This window comes from Phascolarctos cinereus, unplaced genomic scaffold, assembly GCF_003287225.1.
Source record: "Phascolarctos cinereus isolate Bilbo 61053 unplaced genomic scaffold, phaCin_HiC Scaffold_2;HRSCAF=192, whole genome shotgun sequence".
Taxonomy (NCBI): domain Eukaryota; kingdom Metazoa; phylum Chordata; class Mammalia; order Diprotodontia; family Phascolarctidae; genus Phascolarctos; species Phascolarctos cinereus.
The window spans coordinates 225,927,684-225,953,827 of NW_027555625.1; the positions used below are offsets into that span (position 1 = coordinate 225,927,684).

The 26,144-nt window shown below is 36.3% G+C and overlaps 1 protein-coding gene and 1 non-coding gene across 3 annotated transcripts; one reads left to right on the plus strand and one right to left on the minus strand.

Annotated features, from left to right (window-relative positions):
- The first annotated feature begins 6 nt into the window (after positions 1-6).
- On the plus strand, positions 7-21,976 carry H2AZ2 (H2A.Z variant histone 2). Of its 2 annotated transcripts, XM_020984029.2 has the most exons (5): positions 23-122; positions 4,608-4,685; positions 10,219-10,332; positions 18,883-19,012; positions 21,647-21,976. In XM_020984029.2, exons 1-5 carry the CDS (start codon positions 111-113, stop codon positions 21,706-21,708), a joined length of 396 nt encoding a protein of 131 aa, XP_020839688.1. In that variant the 5' UTR covers positions 23-110; the 3' UTR covers positions 21,709-21,976. The 2 variants fall into 2 exon arrangements, with proteins under 2 accessions (XP_078005962.1, XP_020839688.1); XM_078149836.1 differs by lacking the exons at positions 18,883-19,012; positions 21,647-21,976 and adding an exon at positions 11,475-11,888 and having other exon boundaries at positions 7-122.
- On the minus strand, positions 16,568-16,670 carry LOC144456024 (U6 spliceosomal RNA). The gene has a single exon (XR_013484933.1). It is a non-coding gene; the product is annotated as a U6 spliceosomal RNA (small nuclear RNA).
- Positions 21,977-26,144: the final 4,168 nt, after the last annotated feature.

Sequence of the window (26,144 nt, forward strand, 5' to 3'; positions counted from 1 at the left end):
GTCCCAAGTGCTGGGGACGGATGCACTTTGTTGTTTCCCTCAGTCCCAGAGGTCCCCTGCCAAGCATTTGAAAAAGGCGCAGACTTGTAATTCACGCCTACCTTGTCGTCATGATAAATCACGTAAGCAACATACACAGCCTTTTTCCAACCAAATTCAGTCATTCTGTTTACATCCATGATCAGAATAATTTTGTTTTTAATGAAAAGTGAGGAAATGCAGGATGCGTGATTATGATCGAGATTTCAGATGGTTGGTTTTTTGTTGGGTTTTTGTTTTTAAGGAAACTTGGAGTTTGGACAAGGAGAGGATATGCATTTCTTTGCTCTTTGCCCGAAATTGAGCGTTTGTTTTTCAGCTGACAGATAACATCCTTTAAATGAACAAAACCACATTAGGTCTGTCATCAGAAAGGTGCTTGTATGCATACTGGCCCAGTATGGTTGGAGCTTATTCAGTGTCATTAGAAGATTTTTCTTGCAAAGGTGGAGGAAGGTATTGAGCTGGAAAAAGACATATGTATTTTTAAGAAAGGGAGAAGTGAATCTTGACCACCAAAAAAATGTACCTAAATTGATTTTATGGGATCATCAGATGAATTCTAAAAGGATACTGCTTTAGAAAATGAGGCCTCACACTTTTGTATTTTGATTGCTTAATTTTTCAAGAGTCCTTTGTGGAAGATGTTCTTTTCCTTCTCTTCCCTCCCCCCAAGACTAGAGGTCATGACTTTCTTTCAAAGCCAAGTTATTTTGCTTCATCGATATACAGAAATTACCCATCTCTTGAGTCCAAAAGCCATATCTTGGCAAGTGGTGTATGGTTTTAAAGTTGTCGTTTCAGCTTTATTAAGAAGCTAGACAGAAAGACTCTAGGGTAAAGTAGTTATGGCTTTTCAGTATTCATTATGTTAAGTAGTTACGGCTTTATGTATTCATTATTGTTGAGAATAAGTTTTTAGAGCAGCAGTAATAAAATATGCTGAAGCTACTAGCAGAGTGTGAGACCCTGGGCAAGTCCCTTTACTTCTCAATTACAAGTTGCAGAAAAATGCTGATCTGCATTGGCAGATGAAATTCCACATCAGGAGCTCTGTACACAGATGAAATCATAGATTTAATATCCTCTCCACCCCCAAATTGTAGTAGTGTTCTTACTATTTATATTTTAGAATCTTCTAAATTATTTTTCCATTTTGATCCTGGGTTGGAAAAGGAACTTCAATAGTTTCATTATGTTTGAATTTATTTTGAACAAATACTAAATAAGAAAAGAAAAAAATTGCCACGTACACAGCACATAGAACATAAGAGAGGATTCAACATAAAACAGTGAATTTCCATTTCAAGAAAACCTATATAATAAATCTGTAGGATTGTTTATTCTTAATGATGTTAGGTGACAGACTTATATGAGAATTTTGGAATATAATAAAGACAATTTTCACTATACAGAATTGATAGGGGGGAAGTATTTATAGTAATCATATACTTTTCGACCCAGAAAGTACTTTATTCCAGCTCCCTTGATGTTAGATATTTATACTTTATATTGACATAGCACTTTACTTAGTTTTCACAGAACTTTCATCGGTAGAAACCAAGGCCCAGTTTATATTAATCAGACATATTCAAGCTAGTAGTTTGGGTGATTATCTGACCTTTTTAGCTGATCTCTAGAGATGTAGGGTATATTGTAGTAGTTTATCAATATCAAATACATTAGTATTGCCAAATAATGAGGACTGTATTGAGTTGTCACTCTTGGTTTGGGCCATTTTTTCAAATCTGTGCTGTTTTGAGTTCTGAAACTTAAGGGAAAGAGGAAAAGGAAATCTAATATTTACAGTTTATTACCTGTGCTTTCTTTGGGATATGACTATAGCAAATTAAAACATCTTGGATCCTGTTTTCATGCTTAGAAGATCATATTCTGTTCAGTTTAACATATGAACTGTTTTGTGAAAAGGATCTTGTACCTACCTTAATGTTGGAATGTAAAGAAGCACAGTTATTGCAGAACTGATGTTCTGAACTAATTGCTAAAGTATAATTTTGTGTGCCCTTGATAATATAAAACTTCTTATTAGTTTTTCTAAATTTTTTAGGTTGGAATTAATATTCCATTTAACTTAGCTTTTCTCAAAATTAGCATTTGAGTGATACATAGTTCAACTAAAATGAGTTGTGTATACACCAAAATGTGCTTATTTAGTCTTAAGATAAAAAATTCCCTGTACTATTTTTGCAGCCATAGTAATCAACCTATATAAAAAGAGGTTTGAACAAAATAAGATTATACTGAGATTTTTGTAGCTGTTTCAAAATAAAAGTTTTACATATTATATAATTTTTATGTAACTTTTATGCAACTTCTAACTTTAAAAAGTTTGTATGATAATGTGGTGACGATAACTTTAAAATAAAAAGTTAACTTCAAGCAAATTTAGTACTAAAGGGGGGTCCCTTTATGTTTTGAAGTAGTAAAATAAAAATCAGTATGTGAGATTTTTACTAGATCTCTGACTCTCCAGAACTGATGAATCACTACAAAAACTTTATGAACAAACTTGCCTCCATACTTTCCTGGTACTAGAAAAAAATTAATGGACATTTTAGACACATCATACCTTGCCATCCTGTTGCAAACATAACAAAATAGGTGGCAACAATAGTTAATGGAGTCTCTGAAGGCACAGGTAAGCACAATTATCCAGGTACCCCACTGTACAACTTAAATTTATATTTTGTTAAATGGATACTTTGTGGTACAAATTGGGAAGAGAATTTGAAGATCAGTGCCATGAGTTAGTTAGTAAGTATAAATGCAAGTTTGTTGGATTCCTGTGCTTTGACAGTTTGAAGTTAATGCAGTTTAAGTTGTTCATTTACTTTGTTGTTGTCACTCAAATAATTTTATTACCAAAACAATAGGGTGACTCCTTTTGATTAGAATAGTAAAATTGCATTTGAAAGGAAAGTTAAAAGCTTTTTTCAGCTACAATAAAATAATGGTTTTGTGTCATATAAGGAAGGGGTGATAATATGTCATGTCCATGATAGTGTATAGTCCATGAGGTGACCTTAGATACAGGATGTTTTAAAGTCTTAGTGGGGCTTTAAGCTATTAAAGCATAAAACCTTATTAAGACTTTGAGGATAGTATATGTATATGTTGCAATTTCATTTTCATATGCTGTATCGCTTCAGTTTTAACAGTGGGATTTCTCCCTAATGGTACCCTAGTTGAAATTTTAATTAAATGATGGAACAGGATTGGAGGGGTGGAAGGAAGGCAGTGGGGCTGTAGAGACAGGGAAGAAACTTATCATAGAAGCTTAAATCTACCTGAAAGCCAGCCAAGGTTATTCAATTTTGGTAAGAAAATATGAATTAATGTTTGGGTTTTTAATTGCATCTGATCACAACCTCAACCTTCAACTCCCAAATGGCTATTTCTTTTGCTTATGTTAAGACTATAAACCTTAATTTATATTAGTGTAGGCAATCAAGATAAGCCAGACACTGTTTTGACGGATTTGCCTTAAAGTTTGATAGAAAGACATTGAATAACTTATATGAAATGAAAAATTCATGTATAAGTACAAAGAAAATAATAGAAGGAACATAGGGAGTAACTGGTAAGTTTTTATTTGTGTTTTGTTCATTTTTGAAAGTATAAATAATTGTGTATATATTTAAGTTTATTGCTTAAAACTAACCTTTTAAAAATGTCTTTTTTGTTTTGTTTTTTTTTTTGGTGAGGCAGTTGGGGTTAAGTGACTTGCTCAGGGTCACACAGCTAGTAAGTGCCAAGTGTCTGAGGCTGTAAAAAAGTCTTTTTTGAAGAAAGTATCATAAAGTAGTTTCAATTTTTATCTTAAGATTTAAAGTTCTTGAATGTCACGTATAATTAGTTACTTTAATATATTGCACCTTTTCTAATTTTGATTCTATTTTGATGATAGTTGTGTAAGGTAACACTTTAATAGAAATAGAGCTGCTTTTAGCAAGGAACACGCTTTTAGAATGTTTAATAATATTGCTTATTTTGGTTTTTGTTTTAAGTTTTTTTTTTAGTTCTTCAAGTCAATAGAAACATTTAAACAGTTTCTCTATGTAAATCCATGAGTTTAGTAAAACATTCAAGGAAGGATAGACCAATATTTTGAAATAATTTTAAGATTTAATCTTATTTTTGTCAAATTTTTAATCTTATTGATAACCTTTTGTTTTATCACCTCCATTTCCACATGTGTCCTTCCCCCCCCCACTAAAATAATCCTTGTAACAAAGAATAAAAAATAAAGAATGGGCAGGGGAATAGAGGGTCAGCAAAAGTAATCAACATATCACATGAGTATGTGGAATTTTCCATCCCTACCTTTGCAAGGAAGTGAGGGAAATAATTTGTAACTTTAATCTTAATGCAAGGTAGTTGTAATTTCATATTATCTAATATACCACTGTAAAGGGGATTGGGTGGGTAGGAGGGGAACGGGGACATTGTTTTAATAGCATAGAGTAAAACTATGTATAGGAGTTTTCTGCTTTAAATATTCAGAAACCATTCTTTCCAAGTAATCTTTACATTATTTTCACTTTTAGGCTGGAGGCAAAGCTGGAAAAGACAGTGGGAAGGCCAAGGCTAAGGCGGTGTCTCGCTCACAAAGAGCTGGACTACAGGTAATGTATGCAAAATTATTTTATTTTGGGCCAAAATTTTTTTATATTCATGAATGGTATAGTTATGAAACTTAATAAAGATGTATCTCTAATAATTACCCAGCAGACTTTTGGAAAGTCATGGTTGGAGATAATAGATTTGGGAAAATATTAGGGTATGATGAATAAGAGCATTGGACTTAGGAAGGCCTGGATTCTAGTCATACCTCAGTCACTGAGTCACTCAGTTATCACTCAGTCAATGCAAGTAGCATTGTGATCCTGGGATGTTACTGAACTTCAGTTTCTTCATCTCTAGATCAGAATGATAATAGTACCTATCTCATACATAGGGTTGTTGTATATATAAATGTCAGCTAATACTTTTTTTAAAAATTTTATTTTTAGGCAATTGGGATTAAGTGACTTGCCCAGGGTCACACAGCTAGTAAGTGTCAAGTGTTTGGTCTGAGACCTCATTTGAACTCAGGTCCTTCTGACTTCAGGGCCAGTGCTCTATCCACTGTGCCACCTAGCTGCCCCAAATGTCAGCTAATATTGCTACCATTATGAATTTAGAAGTAATAATTGAAGCCATGGGAAAATGATGAGAGCGCATACGTAAAAAAAAGCAGGAGGACAAGCATGGTGCCTTAGAGAAATTCACTTTTACGAGGAAGAAGAAAGAAGATTCAGGGAAGGATACTAAGACAGTAGGTCAGAGAGGAAACAGAAGAACCAGAGTGGTTAATGAAACCCAGGGAAAAGAATTTCAAGAGTGTGGTCCCATTTCTTTTTAAATCTTCCTTCCCTTAGTCTTTTTTTGAAAAAAAATAAATAAATAAACAAAAAACACTGTTTCTGAACTAAGGTAAAAAGAGAATTGATGCTCAGAATATTGGACCAGATATTGCAAAGCCATTGCAAGGCGCAAGGCCTGGTGACAGAGAGAGAAAACAACATCTAGAGCAGAGATGGGGGACCTGTGGTCTTGAAGCCATATGTGGCCATGTAGGTCCTCAAGTTTGGCCCTTCGACCGAATCCAAACTTCACAGAACCCTAACCCATCATTATATGCTAGATCCCTTAATAAAAAGATTTGTTCTGTGAAGTTTGGACCAGTTGACAGAATAGAATTGACAAGTTATAGAGCATGGGAATCTTATTTTAAAGTATCTTTAAACTATAAATGCCCTGCGTAACTTTCCAGACTGGTTCCTATTCCTATTTAACTATCATCTAAACCTGACCTTGACCATGTAGAGTTGGAGTATTTTGTTGGTTTTGGTTTGTTTATTTTCAGTTCCAAATTCCCTCCCTCTGGCCCCTCCCACGCCCCTTAAGAAGGCAAGAAGTACAGTACAAATTACACATATGAAGTCATGTAAAACTTTTCCACATCAGCCATGTTAGGAGAGGGGGAAGGGGAGAGGGCAAGAGAAAAAGGGAAAAAAATATGCTTCAGTTTGCACTCAAGAGTTATCAGTTTGTGATGGAGCACTATTGTGCTATAAGAAATGTTGAGCATGATGTTCTTAAAAACCTGTAAAGATTTGCATGAACTGATCCAAAGTGAGCAGAACCAGGAGAATATTGTACACAGTAACATCAGTATTGTACGATGATTAACTGTGAATGACTTAGCTATTCTCAGTCAAACAATGATGCAAGACAATTCTGAAGGACTTAGGATGAAAAATGCTGTCTGCCTTCAGAGAATGAACTGATGGACTCTGGATGAAAATCTAGGCAAATTTTTTTTCCTTTTATTTTTCTGGCCTCTGTTTTCTTTTACAATGTGACTAACATAGAAATATGTTTTGCATGACTGCACATGTGTAACCTATATCAAATTGCTTGCCTTCTCAATGCGGGGGGGAGGGGGGTGCACAAGGGAGGAAAGAGGAGAATTTAGAACTCAAAAATTTTTTAAATGAATGTTAAAAATTGTTTTTATATGTAATTGGGGGGGTTAAATAGTAAATTTTGTTTTTATTAACAGTTTCATTTCTCTCCTTGAAGTTTGATAGCATTTTTCACCATGAGACCTTTGAAATTGCTGTGGATCACAGTAGCCAGATCTTTCACAGTTAATTATTATAATATTGCTCTTACTATGTACAATGTTCTCCTAGTTCTGCTCACTTCAAAAAAAAATCTAGATTTTTCTGAAACCATCCTCTTCGTGATAGCGTTCCAACATAATCAAATACCACGACTTGTTCAGTCATTCACGAATTGATAAGCATCCCCTCAGTTTCCAAATTTTTGCCACCACAAAAAGAGCTGTTGTAAATATGAGTGCTTTTTCTTTTTTCTTTGATTTCTTTGGGGTACAGAACTAGTATTGGTTTTTACTGGGTCAAAGGGTATATACACAGTTTTATAGCCCATTGAGCATAGTTCCAAATTGTTCTCCACAGTGGTTGGACCAGCTCACAGTTCCACCAGAAGTATATTTATTTATTTATTTATTTGCTTGTTTGTTTATTGCTTTTTGCTTTTTGTTGAGGCAGTTGGGGTTAAGTAACTTACCCAGGGTCACACAGCTAGTAAGTGTCAAGTGTTTGGTCTGAGGTAAAATTTGAACTCAGGTCCTTCTGACTCCAGGGCCAATGCTCTATCCACTGTGCCACCTAGCTGTCCCACCAGCAGTATATTAGTGTCCCTGTTTTTTCCACATCCCTTTCAGCATTTGTCTTTCTTTTTTCTGTCATGTTAGCTAATCTGATAGGTGTGAGGTGGTACCTCAGAGTTGTTTTAATTTGCATTCTGTAATTACTAGTGATTTAAAGTATCTTTATATGACTTGACAGCTTTGATTTCTTCTTCGAGAACTACCTGTTTATATCCTTTTTATTTTCTATCAATTAGGGAATGGCTTTTTTAAAATAAATTTGGCTCAGTTCTCTATTTGAGAAATAAGGCCTTTATCAGAGAAGCTTCTATAAAGAATCCTTCTTTCCTTCTAATTTTGGCTGCATTAGTTGTGTATAAAACTTTTAAAATTTTAGGAAGTAAGAATCATCCATTTTACCTCCTGTGATCTTTTCTATCTCATTTGGTCATGAACTCTTACCTCACCCATAGATCTGACAGGAAAATTTTTCCGTGCTCTTCTAATTTGCTTATATCCCCCTTTATGTTTAATCATATACCTGTTTTGAATTTATTGTGGTATCTACAGTGAGATGCTGGTCTATGCCAGACTGCTTTTAATCTTTCCCAGCAGTTTTTATTGAATAGTGAGTTCTTAGCCCAGTTTTGTTTTTTTAAAGGAAGAGAAGAACCTTGAGTAGAATTGCATTTGGTATAGCTGTGAGTTGCCATCCTCTCCCTACTTGTCATTTCTTGATAAACTCTTCTTCCTCTGATGTAGGGGGAAAGACAGAATATGTGAAAACAATTCAGGCTAAAAAGGAGAGAAATTGAGAGGCCTTGTATGTGAGAACTCTGCTCAAAGAAACAATGTGGCAGAATGGAAAATGCACTAGATTTGCGATTAGTACAGCTGAATTCAGATCCTGGCTTTGCCTCTTACTAACCATGTGACCTTGGACAAGTCACTTAACCTCCCTCTGCTTTGGTTTCTACATCTGTAAAATTTAGAAGTTTGGACTAGATGACCTCCAAGATCCCTTCCAGATCTAAATCACAGATGCTGTGATATCTTCTAATATTAAATATATGTTCTCAGTGAAATATGTGGGAAATAAATAGGACAGGAAAAGCTTGGAAATGGTTACTCTAGAGTATGTGTTAGGGAATCAGTGAGAGATGACAGGGTTGTTGAGTGGTGTTCAGTGTCCTGTTTTCTGATAGCATGAATTTGTTCATGCATGTATGGAAGTCAGTCAACGTCAAGAGAGGGACAGCTAGGTGGTGCAGTTGGATGGAGCACCGGCCCTGGAGTCAGGTGGACCTGAGTTCAAATCCGGCCTCAGACACTTGAAACTTACTAGCTCTGTGACCCTGGGTAAGTCATGTAACCCCAATTGCATCACCAAAAAAAAAAAAGTCACTCAACAAATATTTGTTGAACACGCTGTGTTTGTCAAGCACTGTCCCAAGTGCTAGGGATATAAAGAAAGACTAAAACAGCCTTTGCCCTAAAGGAGCTTACTATAAAATATACATATAGAGTAAATAGAAGGTACCCTAGAGGACAAGACTTTTGTATTGAAAGGATCTAGAAAGGTACAGAAGGTGTCATTTACTCTGAGTCTTGAAGGAAGCTAGGGGCTTTAAGAGGCAGAAATTTGCAAGGGGGCAGCATTGTAAGCATGGAGGACAGCCAATTTAATGGCAGAGAGAAGGGAGATGGGCTGTCTTGTGAGGAATAACAAGTTATAGACTTTATGGGAGTAAAGTTTAAGACTAGAAAGGTAGGGGGGCCAAGTTGTGATGTTTAAATGTTAAATGATTTAAATGTTAAATGTTTAAATGTTAAAAGATTTCTTAGAGGATCCTGAGAAACTAAGCCGCTAGAGTATATTGAGTAAAGGGTGAGTTTTCATGATCAGACTAATCGTTTAGGGAAATCACTTCTAGCAACTGAGTGGAGGATGGATTGGATCAAGGAGAGACTTGAGACTAGGAGACACAATCAGAAGGCATTGCAGTAGGGGAGAAGTGAAAAAGGCCTGAACTAGAATAGTGGCCGTGAGAGAAGGGGGATTGGATATTTGGGTCACTGTGAGAGGTAGAAGATGGCACCAAACCTGAGTGGGAGGATGGTGGTACCCTTGGCAGAAAGAGGGGAGACTTTGGGCAAAAGAGAATGAATTCTGTTTTGGAGATGTTAAATTTGAGGTGCCTGTAGGATATCTAATTCAGGGTATCCACTGGGCAGTTGGTGATTTGGCACTAGCGCTCAAGAGAGCTGAATGTTTCAATCTCAGAATCTTCTACATAGAAATGATCACTGTACCAATGGAAGCTGATGAGATTTATTTCAATTCAACAAGTATTTATTGAACACCTAGTAATACACAGGTGCTAAAGATACCAAGACTAAAATGAAACTAGTCCCTGCCCTCAGAGGTCTTATAGCCTACCAGGCAAAATAGCATTGTTTCACAGATAAATAAATACAGAATAATTGGAAGAGAGAGAGAGGAAGAGGAGCAACAACTGAAGTGGTCAAGAAAGGCCTTGGTAGAAGAGGTTATTTATTTAATGATTAAAACTTTAAAGATTCTGCTCAAGTAATACTTACTTCTTAGAGCTTTACTACTTGTTAGAGAAATGTGGAACTCTCTACCATATGACTTTTTTTCTTTTCTATTTTTTTTCCTGTTCTCAGGAAGAAAAAGGTAAAATTTGTTCTCTTCTTGCCAGGAATTCAGTCTCTAGTCCAGACCTTAGGAGTTATGGTTCTAGGAATAATTAATTGCTGAAGAGATTAATCTGAAATAGTTAACTTTTTATAGCTGAGCTGTTTTCTCTTTTCATATTTTATTCCAATTATTGTTCTAACAGTTTATTCTAAATAAAATATTTAGTAACCTAACTTTTTAAAGTGCTTCATAATTGAGATTATTTCTATTTCAGTTCCCAGTGGGACGTATCCATAGACACTTGAAGACTCGTACCACAAGTCACGGACGAGTGGGTGCTACTGCTGCAGTATATAGTGCTGCAATTCTGGAGTATCTCACTGCTGAGGTTTGTGAAGGTTTTCTCTAATATTACTAGTTAGTTAATAAATATTTTTAGGTACTATATACTCATTTCTGGTACATCTGTAGTCTCTAAAAATGTTATCAATTAGGTGTTGGTAACCTAGAGCATATCTGCCAAATAAAGCATACATACAAGCTGATCTTCCCATTCCCCAATCATCAGAATGCTACCCACCCCCCCATTTCCCATGTGTACCCCCATGCAGACGTATCCCTCAGAACCCTCTTGCTCGAGCGTTGTTTGCTGCTGTTGTTGTTTGTCCTTCATTCTCTTGAAAAGGACCTTGACATCAGGGAGGTGGTGCCATGGCATGCAGATGAATTGGAATTAAGTGAAGGAAGGTTGTGCAAAGTCACCAGCCTCACTTTCTCCTCTGGGTCCAGTGGGCAAGGTATAGATCAGGATGATGGGAGATGGCCCTGGATGCAGTGGACCTTGGCCTTTTAAGTTAAGGTATTTCCCAGGTCTCAGTTTGACTGAGGCATTGCTGTTCAGTGATTAAAGCTAGGTAAGAAATGAGGCAGAGAATGGCCTGTTTTCCATACTTCAAAAAAAAATAAAATCTGGGAGGGGAAGACCCTTTGGGTTTTGGCCAAAACAGAAACAATTGCTATTTATATTCACTCTGAGCCAGTCAGGGCCCAAACAATAACCAAGTGGGGTTTGGCCTGGCACCTGTTGTTGGCCAGTCAGTGAGAGCCAGAGTGATTTGGGTTTAAGGCATGGTCCTTAAGGAAAAAAATCTATCCCATAAACCCCAAGATATATTGCAGGTTTCAGTGATCAGAATTTACCTTCCTTTGGGCAGAGTGCTGGCAAGTACTACTCTACTAAAAAGACCCCCAGCTCACAGGTGTTTCTGTTTGTTTGTAAGTCATTTGTTAGGATGTCATGAGATTCCAGGTTGCCCTACCAGATAGCTAATAACAACAACTACTAATCTTTATATAACACTTACTAGGTGTCAGGCGTGGTGCTAAAATACCTGTTTGGTTCACAGTTTAATGTTGGTGCTGTACATTTGTGATGGGGGGAAACAGTATTAAAATTGTTTTGAAATTAAATGTGAGGAATTATGTTTTATCTCAACCTGGTGCTTGAAGAAAGATTTAATTATTTTGCAGGTCAAATTCTGGGTACCTTCAATCTGCTGGAACATAACTATACACACTGAAGTGATCAAAGAAAAGGGGTTGCTCCTTGAGTTGATGAAATAGCTGCACTTCCTAGTACTGTTTCTGAGTCTGTTATTTAGGACTTTTGGTGGTTGGATTCTAGAGAAATGAGAGCTTGTTGTATAGCGTTTGAGACAACTATATTTGTGTAACCGTATAAGTTTCATAAATAGGGCATCACAAGCCATATTTTAAGGTATTCAAAGATTAATCCCTAGATTATTTTAAAGATTACAGATCACTCTAATCAGTATAAGGATATGTATGTTTGTGTGTAGTTTGATTTAGCTTATTAATCCCTTTTAGTAATTTCTCTTAAGTGTAACCATATTGTTGGATAATAAATATTTTTCATAGCTCAGATGTAGATGTTATCTTTAAAAAGTATTCACTACACTTTTTACTTAAGGAATTTATTTTGGTGAGCTTCTTTCCCACAAAATATATCTTGCAACTATATTAGAAAGTTAAGTTTGTTTATTTTGAAAAACTCTTTAGCGTAGTATATAAGGGCTGGACTTGGAACCAGGAAGAGCTTGAATTCAAATGTGGTCTCTGATGCTTGCTAGCTGTATAACAATGAGTAAATGAATCATTTAACCCTACTGACCCTTAGTTTTTTCTTCTGTAAAAAAAGCTATACCTATAGTATCCACCTCACAGTGTTGTGGGATTTAAATGAGGTAAATTTCTTAAGTGCTGTATAAATGTATAAATAATAACTATTACTGAAGCTTATTTAAGGCAAATGTGTATATGTGCCTAGAAAATCCAAAAAGTCATCTCACCCCATTAAAATTCACTCAACAAACATTTATTAAGCACCACTATATGCCAGGTACTGTGCTAAGTGCATGATAAATAAATTCAGTAAATCATGTAAAATGAACCCATAGAAACACAAATTTATAGTCACATTTACAGAAGAAGTTTTAGAAAGAGATGCTGTTTGTAAAAATGATTTTAAAAGATTATATATTTTAATATTAACCTAATCATAAATACATAATACACAAAGTGAACTATAAAACTTCAATGGCAGAAACAAAAGAAGGCCTGAATAAGTGGAGAGTGATTTCTTTTGTGGTTGAGAACATTAAACAGTAAAAATGACATTACTCCCTGGGGTAATTTTTGGCTCTACTACAGTACCAGTTAGAATAATAGAACCATGGAACAGTATAGAAATATAACTCATATAGCTCTTGAAGCTACATAAAATTTGCCTTTGCTCTAAGTTTTTTATACTTCAAAGTAACTTCCTCACAACAACCCTGTGAGGTCCAAGAATTACAGAGTTTTATACCTATTTTATAGAAGAGAAAATGGCTCAAGAGAGGTTAAGTGACTTGCCCAGGTTCACACAGACCTGGCATTGAACTCAGGTCCATCTTTGAAGACTTAGGTTCATCATCTATGCAACATGGTAAGAATTAGAGGGATTCCAGAAATAGATTCATATACATAGAACATCTTAGTATATAATAAAGCTGATTAAATTAGAGAAATGAATCTCATTTGAATTGTATTTTTGTGTTTTGCTTTTTGAAATTGCTTATGAATTTTTCCAGATGTAAATTTGTTAGCTATAGGCCACCTGCCAGCTCTAATGCTCAAAACTGAGAAACACAGGTTTTCCCATCTCTGCCCTGCATTAACCTTCTGGGCACCCCAGGCTTTCCTAGTAGGCCAGTGGCAAAGCAAGGGAGAGAAGCATAGAGGGGATCACATCTTGCTGGGGAGGACAAACACAGATCTTTTTATGTTTGCCATAAGCATTGCAGAAAAGGCTTAAAACCAGTAAATAGGCAAGTCCTTCCTTGTCCATGTGAAAGTAGTGTTATTGGGCTGCTTGCCTCAAATGATCATAGAGAAGAAATTATTAATTACTATAATAAATTCCAAGTGCAATTATTCTATGTGTGTATATGGGAAATTTTTCAGCATTCATTTTTATAAGATTTTGAGTTCTAAATTTTTCCCTCTCCCTCCACTCTCCACTCCCTAAGGCGGCATGCAATCTGATATAGGCTATACGTGTACTATCATTATTAAACATATTTGGGAGTGGATTTTTCACTATTGAAGCTCAGCAAAAGAAGTAAGGATAAGTTTTATTACGTGGAAAGTAATTGAACTAAAAGCAAAAATAATGTCTAAAAGCAAAATGGGAGAAATATATTTCCGATAAGCATGACTTAGAAAAGCATGTTTTCTACAATTAAAGATGAACTATTATAATTGTAATTCTAATAATGAGTCTGTAATGATCAAAAGTTGTGAACAGGCAATTCATAAATGCAAATAATAAGTAAACATTTTGAAAAATGTTTGTGGTACCCAGTAAATTGTCCCCCCAAAAAAGATATGTAAATTTCTGAGAGTCACTTTAATATAATGGTTAGAGTTCTATCTTCAGAGTTAGAAAGACCTGAGTTCAGGACCTGCCTTGGATACATACTGAGTATATATGACACTATGAAGATGTCCTAACCTCTTAATGCCCCGGCAGCTCTCAAAGAGTAGTTTTGAAGAGCCCATTGTTCATTGGTAGAGGGAGCTTAATTCACTTGGAGGTCCCTATACCAATGAAATCATAAGTCCAGGTCTTTCTTTCCCCAGCCTCTCCTCCCCGAAAATGAAAATATGACAGCCTGTGATTCAGATAGCTATGGAGAAAGAGGCACATTTACGTTGTAGTGACAGGTAAAAAAAAAAAGGTGGCACAGTCTTTTCAAAAAGCAATTAATAATATGAAGTAAGATCTGTGAAAACTCATTCTTTTTGACTGAGTAGTCTCACTATTGGAAATATAGTTCAAGGAAATAATTGAAAAGGATAAAAGACCTATTTGTACAGACATATTTATAGTTACTCTATTTATAATCATCAAAAACTGGAAACAACCCGATTGCCTGAAAGCTTGGAGATAGCAAAACTGGTATGTCAAAGCTGTGGAATATTTTATGATGATAAATAACAAAATATATAAAAACTCTGTGGAATGCAAAGTGGAAAAATTAGGAGTATTACATATACACTAACTTTTAAAAAAAGATTATTTAAACATTAAGATTGGATGAATTTAAGTTGGTTGTATAAAATTGTCTTAATTTTTATTTTTAAAAAGAGACTTTTTCAAATGTAGGTTATCAGTGAAAAGACTTGTATCATATTGCCTTATCTGACTAATCTTTGCCCCTTTCTATTGCTATTTATTCATAAATTGGAAAAGAAATTGTCTTGCCCTTCCAATTGGAATGGACTCATTAAAGGACAGAAAAAGTATATCTTTTCTACACGTGTGAGAAGAAAGCTGATTAAAAGCTGGATTATCTCCCATAAGAAATTCAGATGTTTGTGACTTTATTTAAACCCTTATTCATGAACACAATTTTTTTCCTTAAATAGTTCAGGTAGCCCTGATACTTTGTAGTTGGTATTACACTTGCAGAGATTGTATACTCAACTCTTCAGCTATTGAAGATTGACTCTAGATCCAGATATTGACAAGTATTACCAAGACCTGTGTTCAAATCCAGCCTCAGACACTTACTAGCTGTGTGACCCTGGGCAAGTCACTTAACCTCTGTTTCCCTCAGTTTCCTCATTTGTAAAATGACAGTAATAATAGCACCAACCTCCCAAGGTTGTTGTAAGGATCAAATGAGATAATAACTGTAAAGCACTTACCACAGTACCTGGCACATAATAAGCAACTATATAAATATTACCTATTATTATTAGAGTAAATCAACTTCACATATATAGTTATAGATCTTTTAGAAAGCTATTATGTGAATACATTGTCTCAAATAATGTATTCAGTTTTAAAGTCTTTAGCTTCTCTATATGCCTAGCAATATTCTGTCTTCTCTAGGGCTAAGCAAAAGAAAGCTATGATAAGACCTTATTCCTACTCTCAAGTAGCATACAAATTCCTTAGGGGTGGGGGGAGTTGTTTGTTTTTGTTCTTGCATTATCAGGCAGTGTATCATTGGATACCAGAAAGTTATAGGAGGAGTTTAGATTCAGAGTTAGAAGGGGTTTCAAGGCCTACCTTGTCCACCTTTCCTCTTATAGATAAATAAACTGAGGGGGGCGGGGGGAATGGAGGGAAGCAAGTGCCTTCTCAAGATCACTTGTGTATGTAGTGTCAGAGGGAGTAGATGATTTGAACCTGTCCCTAGATTTCATTGTATCATGATCCTAATATGATACATTTTGGCCAGCATAGTCAGACCTTAGACAATATGGGATTTGAATTAGACCCCCTTGAAGTTTGAGAAGGATTTGGGTAGATAAAGAAGGCATTTTAGAGGAGTTGGATGAGTGCATGTAGGTCTGTATGTGATTGAAATGAGAAGTTCAATAGGGAATAATCACTGGACCTGGGATTTCAGTAGTCTAGGGAACTTGTGGATGAGGAAACTACTTTTACTTATGAAAGTTGGTACCTTCTCTGCAACTTAAGAGTCTTAGGAAGTTGCCTAGAGTACTGAAAGGTTAAGTGACCTCCAGGGTTACACAGCCAGGATGTATCTGAGCTAGGACTTGAAATCAGGTCTTCCTGGCTCCAAGGCCAACTCTCTGTTCACTACAGTACCAGAGAGTACATATTGGGGGATAGTAGTGGAATGCTAGGTTGTGGGAGCATGATGGGACCTTGAATGTCAAGATGAGGAGATTTGTAGGCACTAGAAGAATCCGTGAGAACCGTGAGAGGGCTATTGTGATGATCCATATGTGAAGTGCTAGCTTTCGGTTAGGGTTGAGGTAGCAATAAGAAATGGACAGAAAAGAGATGTTTTAACAGAAAGAAATCAGCTAGACTGTGCAAGTTATTTGACATAGGCAATGATAGGAAGGCACCAAAAATCATTTTAAAGCTTTTAAGCTGTCATCACTGAGGAAATTAAGATATTAACAGAATTGAGCAAATTAAGGAGTTTGTGGGGCTATAGATTGTGATCTCTATTGCCTGATATAACACACCGTAAAACTCTTTATGTAGGTTCTCTCACACACATACAAATACATTTTTAAATGTGGAACACTTCACAAATTTATGTCAAGCTTGCCTAGGAGCCACGCTCATCTTCTCTATTGTTCCAATTTTAGTATATGTGCTGCCAAAGCAGGCACCAAAAATACATTTAAACAAGTTTGTGTGTATATATGTGTATATATATGTATATAATTTTTTAAAAATTAATTTATTCTTATCTGTGCTGGTACTAAGTCACTCTGGAAGATGCTATTAAGTTTCAAAGAGATGCTTAGTTCAGTTCAGTGGATTTATGCTGACAGATGTAGTGCTTGTTTAATATTATGCAGATAAAGAATCAACCTTATTGTCTCCTTGCAAGTGCAGAGTAAGTCTCTTATCTCTAGAAATTCAGAGATTCAAGTGAATAGAGGATTGTTTGGAATGGAATAGATCTGGTCAAATGGGTAGAGTGAGATAGGCTAGTGCACAAATTCCCCATTTGGAAGGACAGAAACCATTCTGTGTTCAGCGAGCCAACCCAGACTCTACCCAAGCAGTATCTCTCATTCAGTTACAGAATTCTCTTTAGTCCAAGTCCCATTGCTCTCCTTCCCTTTCTCTGTTTCCTGTCAATGAAGTACAACCAAAGAGCTCATACAATTACATTATTTATTGGTTTTTTGCTTTTTAAAGAAAAACATAATTAAATCCCACCACAAAGGTCTCTTCAGTTGAATGTAACTTCTCTTGGCAAATCACACATTTATAATATTGCCTATGGCAAACACTGCTTTCAGTAATTTTTCATCTAAAACCCTGTTTTATTGAAGGCACTGACTGTTAATCTGGGATGATGGTGACAGTATCAGGGATTCCAAAGGTCTGCAGGAAGTTCTATATGAAGTTAACAGACATTCATTTAAAATGCAGATAGGGCAAGGAAAAAGTACATCATCTGATTGTCAACTTGAAACATAAGAATTTCAGAAGATTCAAAACACATTTATTTAGCACTAAAATAATTGTCCTATGTTAGAGCAGAAGACTTTAGCAACCTCAATAAATAAAAAGAAATCATTGATATATAGCTTAAAAGAGCCTAATTTGGTTAACCAAAATTATTACAAACCAAATGGGGAAAATAGCCAGAGACTTCTAATTAAAGGTGATGTTTTTGACATGACTGTTTTAGTGTAAATTATCTATATGCCAAGAATTTTTAATATAGAGAATGCCAGTCTCCAGGATGGAGCTCAGCTTGTATAAGACAAATAGATACAACCTAGGGAATTGCCTGAAATACAGAAAGATTGTGACTTGTCCGGATCATACATCTAGGAAATAAATATCAGGAGTGGGGCTTGAGCCCAAGATTTTCTGATTAAATTTCAGTGTTCAGTCCACTACTCCTATTTGCCTGTTGTTCAGTAGTTTTTCAGTTGGAGCCAACCCCATTTGGGATTTTCTTGACAAAGATACTGGAGTAGTTTACCGTTTCCTTCTCCAGCTCATTTTACAGATGAGGAAACCAAGGCAAGCAAGATTAAGTGACTTGCTCAGGGTCACACAGTTAGTGTCTGAGGCCAGATTTGAACTCAGGAAGATGAGTCTTCCTGAGTCCCAGCCCAGCACTTGATCCACTGTGCCACCTGGCTGCCTCAATTTGCCTCAATGATGCAAATATGGAAAATAAAAAAATCTAGTTTGTCCATTTGTACTGAGTGAAAATAAACTGAATAAATAGGGGAATGAATATAGGCATTCATTTTAAAACATTGATCTTTAAGGTTGTTGAGTTAAAGGGATGGTAGGGTTTTTTTCCTTTTATTTTCTTTGAACATGCACTTCTTAGTTTTGCTAGAATTAATTACCTAGAGACTTAGGTGTTCTTTTTGTTGTTGTTGTTATTTTTGTGTTTTTTTGTTGGTGTTGTTTTTTTTTTTTTGTTAAACAACTAAGCATAGTGTAGTGGAAAAGGTGATGAAGGAGCCTGAGGACCTGAGTTCAGATTCTGGTTCTGCTACTACTTTGATAACTTCTTTGGGTCTCAGTTTCTTCATCTGTAAAATGAGAGCATTGGACTGGATGGCCTCTAAGGGCCGGCCCTTTCAGCTCTAAATCTTATTATTCTGTGGTTTTTCAAAGAATCAGATGAAATAATACATGTTAAAGAACTTTTGAAAGCATAAAGCCCTATGCAAAAAATAACAAAGCAAAATTTATTTTCTTAATTATGATTTTGTATTGTATGTCCAAATACTGTCATGATTTTTTTCCTAATATTTGTGCAAGTTGGCTTGTATGAATTGTTATAGCTGAAACTCTTGTTCAATTTTCCTTAAATTATTTCACGAACATTTTTTATAGGTGCTGGAACTGGCAGGAAATGCCTCTAAGGATCTCAAAGTAAAACGTATCACTCCTCGTCACTTACAGCTTGCAATCCGTGGTGATGAAGAGTTGGACTCCCTTATCAAGGCTACCATTGCTGGTGGTGGTATGTAGAACCTTTTTAAGTAGAGGAAGTTTTGGGGCATGTATACATAAATACATATATATATATATATATGACTGGCCATTAATCTAGTTGCATTTGAGTGACTGGTTGGAAACTCTAATCTAAGCAGCCCATTATTGCTGCTATTACTATTATTATTACTTCCAGAATTGGAAGTAATTTCATCTACATGGGGATTTTGTAGTAGAAACTCCCTTTAGCAATACCGATAAACAACTTAAAATCTTTGTTCCTGGGGCACTCAGAGGTTAAGTGATTTTTCCTGTGCTACATAACAGTTTGTCAGGGGCAGAGCTTGAACTTAATAAGTCTTGCTGACTTCAAGCCCTGCCCTTTCTCTGCTATGCCATGCTGTTCCTCACAGCCCATTAGGCCGAGCTTCTAACTAGGCACTGTTAAATCATTTTCCTTAAGTGTGGTTATATGTATGAGATCCCCTACTATCTAATCCAGTTACTTTCTGTTCCCTCTAGGATAAAATATAAATCCCTCTGTTGAACTTTTAAAATCCTTCACAACCTGGTACCACATATATCTGCAACCTCTTGTTTAGTACAGCCAAATTGGTCTTCTCTCTGTTCTTCATATGAACCCAACACTCCTCTGCCCTGAAATTTCTCATCTCTGTACTTTGCTTCTGGCTATGCCTCATGCCTAGAATTCATTTCCTCTTTACTTCTACCTTATACACTCTCTCTTCCTTTAAGACAGTTGTACTATTTTTTTTTGTTTAGGCAGTTGGGGTTAAGTGACTTGCCCAGGGTCACACAGCTAGTAAGTGTCAAGTGTTTGGTCTGAGGTTGGATTTGAACTCAGGTCCTTCTGACTTCAGGGCCGGTGCTCTATCCACTGCGCCACCTAGCTGCCCCCCTTTAAGACAATTCTTAAGCACCATCTATTGCATAAAACCATTTACAATCCCTTCTAAATACTAATGTCCTGTCTCCCAAACTACTTTCTACATAATTGTACTTTTTCACATTTATGCTATATGTTTATATATAAGTACTTATCTCCCCCATTAAAAAGTAAGCTTGTGAATATAGATTTTATTCTCTATATCTAGCACATAGTAGGTGCTTTAATAAATACTTCATAATCTTAGACTTTGGAACAGACCACACACAGCTATGCCTCACTACATCTCAATGCCTACAAATAGTGAGTTAGCTATTCAGCACACTTGCTGGAGAGTGTCTTCAGTTCTCTGTCTAGTGTTAGGGTAACTTGGGGTCTAAAAAGAGGAAGATTTAATGGTTATACCAGGACAGTGATGAGTGCATGAATGATGAATGACTATGAGGTGGCACATATACCACTCCCAAAATTCCCAGGCTTATTTTCGTGTTCTAAGCATTGATAGGCTGTGCCCTGCCTTGATGATGGTTAGAATTCTACCATCTGATGGTGTTAGTCAAATAACACCAGATGAAAAAGTGGAGCGAACCACTAGTCTTAACATCCATGCCACATGAGACATTGAATACACCATTTACAGAAATAGAGTTTGCATCCATCCACAGAATTGTGATACTCCATATGGATTGGAGGCAAAAATATCCTCAAAACCATAGACCCAGCATCACCACATACACAAACTATTTAAGACTTGCAGGTGGTAGAGAATATTCACATATTTGATGCAGCTGTTAAGAATGTCAGAAACTTTACTGGGAAAAACTTGGGAGTGTCCATTGGAACAATAAGATACCCAAAAGCAATAAATCTAGTTCCACTAAGGTCACTAAACAGTGACTAACTTCTAGAATAATAAACATAGTCTATCCTTCAGTACAAAGGAGCAGAAAAGGCACCAGCTTACTCTTGTCAGCATGGAGAATTGCCCAAAGGTTATCAAGGTTCCCCATCTATGATTCTTTGGATTTATACTTTGTGTGTACAGTTTTTCATAAAAATAAACATAACTTTGCTTCCATAAGTAAACATTCCTCTCTTTAACCTTGCCTTGTGGCTATATAATGATTTTTGTCAAATTGCCCAATTAATCAAATAGCAGTGTGACATAGTATATATAGGGCTAGCCTGTGAGTCAGGAAGTCCTGGGTTCAGGTCTCAACGCTGAAACACACTGGACTGCCACTTGTCTCTGGGACAAGTCATTTAAGCTGTCAATGTCCCAGGCATTTATTTACCTAAGACTAAAAGTTACAGAATAATTATTGCTCCTCATTGGTAAAGTGAGTTCCCTACACAGATGAAATCACAGGTCTGAACAACAAAAACTTTAAAAGCCCTAATCCTCAGAAGTGTGATAGAAATTTTAACTTACATAAACTATTTGTGTGTTTTTTTAAATAAATTTTTATTGATGTCTTTTGTATATTGCCTAAATTTCTTCTTGTTTTTCTCCTCTCCCCTCTTTCAGAGAGCCATTCCATATAGCCAAGAATAAAGCTAAGGAATTTTTAAATGTTTTCACTTTTATAAAGTATTTAAATGAAAAAGGTGTAGAATGACAACTTCAGAATAGAGAAAATAAAGTGACTAATTTAATAGTTTCTGTAATGTAACCACTTATCACTGAATTATAGAATAAAATTTATAAATACTAGAGAAGTCTTACCAATAATCTTGTTTTTTCTTTCAATTTAGGTGTGATTCCTCACATCCACAAATCTCTGATTGGAAAGAAGGGACAGCAGAAAACTGCATAGAGTGTTGTTTTAACCAACCCTCTTCCTCCCTGTCATTGTACTGTAACTGGGACAGAAGAAATAATGGGGATATGTGGAATTTTTTTAAATAGTTAAATGGAAAAGCATAGACAATTGACTGTAGACATGATAAAACATTTGTATGTTCTTTAGATTCCAAGTTTGACAAAGTATCTTGTCATGTGGCAGCAATTTGTGTGTTGATTGGCTAGGTTTCTTCCCATGTGTTTTATACAAAAATGGACTGATAAAACCATTTTTTACAAAATTGTCTCAACTGTTCTATTCATACTATGTTGACTTTGATCAGTTATTTAGTAGGGACTTTTTTGGTTTATTTTTAACAGAATCTCAAATGGACTCCCCAACCTAAGATGGAAATTGTTTATCTTTAAGACCATCAGGGCAATGGATATAGAGATATCCTCTGGCTTGTAGGAAAACTCTTTGAAGCTTAGTTTATCAAATGTTCTTATTACAGCTTCACTGAATTTTGAATGAAGATATGAGTTTAGACATAATTAGGCAAAAATAGTAGTCATAAGATCTTAGTGCTGAAAGATTTTAAGGACATCTGATCCATTCCCCTCATTTTACAGATGAGAACATTGAGCTTCCTAGACTTTAAATGAGGTCATCCATTTGATCACTGGCCTAGATTTAGGTAGGCCTTGGCTTCACGTGAAACTAACACATCATCCTCTCTGAGCAACTTGAAATGGTAATAATAATAGTGCCTAATTCATGTGGTTGTTTTGAGGCTCAAAATAGTTGCAAAATTCTTTGCAAACTATTTAAGTGTCAGCTATTACCTAATGCGCAATCTTTCTGTCCTCATTTGCTACGTCATAACATGGTCGTTTTACCTTTATTTCTTCAAAATTCTATCAGATATTCCTGCAGCAATCTCTATATACATACAGGGATGGATTATATAGGCAGTCTGTTTGTATGTCAGGGAGTAGGAAATGAGAATTCTCTACTTAAACTATACTTAACTTTAAAGCTTGTCTCTATTGCCTTTGATCTGCCTTGTCAATTGCAGAACACATTACCTAAATTACTTGTGATGCAACTGTTATACTTCAACATTCACAGTGTCCCAGGTATCCCTTTTTGAGAAGCAATTTTCTCAGTATAGTAATCTTTGACATTCTTCTCTAGTCCCTCTTAAGACTAGATAGTGTCTCAAGTGACCTTTAAATTTTGTCAGCCATGATGTAATTACTATCTAATAATTTGTAAAATGAAATACATTTTTTCCCTTTTTATTTCAATTATTTCAGTTCTTCAGTAACTTAAAAGAGTTGAATTAAGCAGATAGTTGAAAGCAGCAAATATTTACTAAGCACTTCCTGAGGGGCACTGAGTTAGGTGGGAGGGGTAATACAAAGTAAACTATTTTAAGCTGTCAAGCTTACATGCTACTGAAAGATACTATGGGTACACAGATAAGTAAACACTAGGTAGTTTGAGAAATGTAAGCAAACAAACTAGGAGGAATCAAGAAAGGCTTTGCAGACAAGAAGGTACCTGACCTGAGCCTTAAAAGAAGCTACGGATTCAAAGCCAAATGAGATGGGGAGTGTTGTATTCTGGATTCCGAGGATAGAGACCCAACCTGTACAAAGGCACAAAGAAAGATGGAAAGATTGGAGAACAGCAGTAGTTCAATTTGGCTTGAACTTTAGAAGTGCTGCAAAGAAAGGTGACAGATTTGGAAAGGTAGACTGGTGCCATATATTGTGAAGAGATTCAAATTTAAGTACTAATGAATAGCCCATTATGTAAGTCTGCCTTTTCTTAGAAGCCTTAAGATCACAAATCTGGAAGGGACTTCAGAGGCCAGTGCCCTCATTTTACAAATGAGAAAACTAAGATCTAGGGAGGTAAAATGACTTGCCTAAGGTCACACACAAAGCTTTTTAACAGGGATCTTACTGGAACTCCCATTTGTGGTTGAATCACTTTAAAAGTAACTCAGTTTTAACTGAAGTATTATGTCATGTATTAACTGTACTGTGCAAGTTTGGACCCATTTAATCATTCACCTTGAAACTAAACTCTTGTAGGTCAAGTTTCAAAAGTTTTTCATAAGTGGGTAAGCTCAAAAAAAGGAAATCAATAATTTGCCTGAGTTTACAGTATTTGAAGGCTGCATGATGTTATCAGTACTGGGATCTCCTTTACAGATGTCTATTGACAGATATCTGATCTAGTAGATAAATCCTAGGGAGTTGCCTGAGGTGTGGATAAATTAAGTCAGAATTACACAGCTTGGAGGAATATGAGCTGGGACTTAAACCCCGGTCTTCCTGTCTTCCTGACTCCAAGCCGAGTACCATCGCCACTACGCCAGGCTGCCGTTCTTTGTAATTTATAATTCAGTTATGTCCAACTCTGTGACCCCATTTGACGTTTTCTTGGTAAAGGCATTGGAATGGTTTGCCCTAAAGCTATGGTAGCTCACTGAAAGTGGCGCCTCTCCTACCATTACCTTCCTCTGCTGACACGGCATTTGGTTTAAATCAGGATATGTGGATGGATATTGGATAGAATCAGGCTAATACTATGGAAGCAGTCTTTATTATGAAAAAATAAAGGATCTGAAGAAATGATTCAGAATACATGGTAATGTCAGACTTGAGACCAAACAAGGTGATAACTCATGGTATTCATGTGTGAATTCCTTAGAGAAAGTCTAAAAAAACACATACTTTTAGATTCTACGCTTGTCAGTCACAGGGAAGGATCAATCATGTACCTTGTGATCACCCTGACAAAAAGGGGGCCCAGGTTCCTTTCAAAAGCTTGGATTTGGAAGGCAACTAGAGGCCATCTAATCCAACCAGTACCCAAACCAGAATGCCTTCTACATCATTCTCAACAAGTAGTCATCTAGAATTTCCTTGAAGACTGCTAGTCAAGAAAAAAAAGGTGGGGGGGGCATCTCCGTGGCAGCGTAGTAGATAAAGCACTAGACCTGGATTCAGGAGGACCTGAGTTCAAATCTAGCCTCTTGGACACTTTAGACACTTACTAGCTTTGTGACCCTGCGTCACTTAACCCCAATAGCCTAAAAAACAAAAATGCTAGTCAGATCCCTCCAGAGCTAACCTGTTTTTGGAAAGCACTAATTATTAGCAATATAAGCTCCATGTAGGTAAGGATGGTTTCTTTATCCTCAGTGCCTGGCACCTAGTAGGCACTTTAAAATAGTTGAATAGGAAGTTTTTATATGAAAAAATCTACTTATCCCCAAGGTGAATTTGCCTCAGTTTTTTTCAGAAGCAACTGCATACCGTACTTTACCACATAATCATCTCAGTTCTTATGCCTGTTTTTTTTCACAAAAAAGTGGGGTACAATCATTAGGTGAAGCTTTTTTTAAAAATTGTGCCAGAATTATTTAAAAGTCATTTATTACTAAACTCTCTTTAGTACAAGATTAGGATGCATGGAATACTCGTGAATATATGTTAAAATTGGTAAGATGCCAGTCTTACCATATCATGTGACTTACGGCAGCTCTGCCTGCCTCCAGCTCCCCTTTTGCCTACAGCTGTTCATTGGGTTCAGTGACAATACTGTTAGTACTGCAGCACTCTAAACAAACCACACAACTCGGCTTTCAGAAATACACTGTCAATGCTCCTGCACTGAGAATTCTAGGCTCAGGGCTCCCAATGTGCAAGAGATAAATACGTATCCGTCTGCTACTGGTGAATATGTTGCTGCTCTGTTTACCTTTTAAGCAGCATGACAAACAGAATTATACCATGCAACAATTACACGATGAAAGGTATAAACCAATTTTGGGACTGAAAAAATAGGTTGCAACAATTATGCAGTGAAACGAGCCTTTATGATGAAGCACCTGTGCATTTATCAAGGGCCTGAACAACTGACCGGGCATTCTCCTAGACAATGGGGATACAATGACAAATTTAAAACAATCTCTACTCTCAGTGGACTTAACTTTCTTGGGTGGGTGGAGACAGAGATGTCAGGGAAGAACTGACTACTGGGGGTAAGGTTTACTTAGCCTTTAAAGTAATTGGGAATTCCAAAAGGTAGTACTAAAGAGGGAGTATATTCAAGGTATCTACAAAAGTTTGAAGGCTGATGATAGAATGTCAATGCACGGGGAACAGCAAGCAGAGAGCTGGAGAGAGCCCTAAAGTCCTGGGACACTTCCTCGTGAGACCTAGTGCTTTTGGCCTCTAGATCTTAACACCATCACTGAAAACTTACCTGCTGCTTACTGCAGGAATTAGGATCATAGATGATAAGCATGAAAAAAGAAAGGCTTTTCCCAGATTGGCCCCTGTGAGTGACCAAAGGTGAGAAAGTGGAAGGAGGTGGCTGGTGTGCAGTTACCATGCTGCTTCTAGAAATCTGACTTCTTAACCAAGTGTGACCAAACCATACAGTTG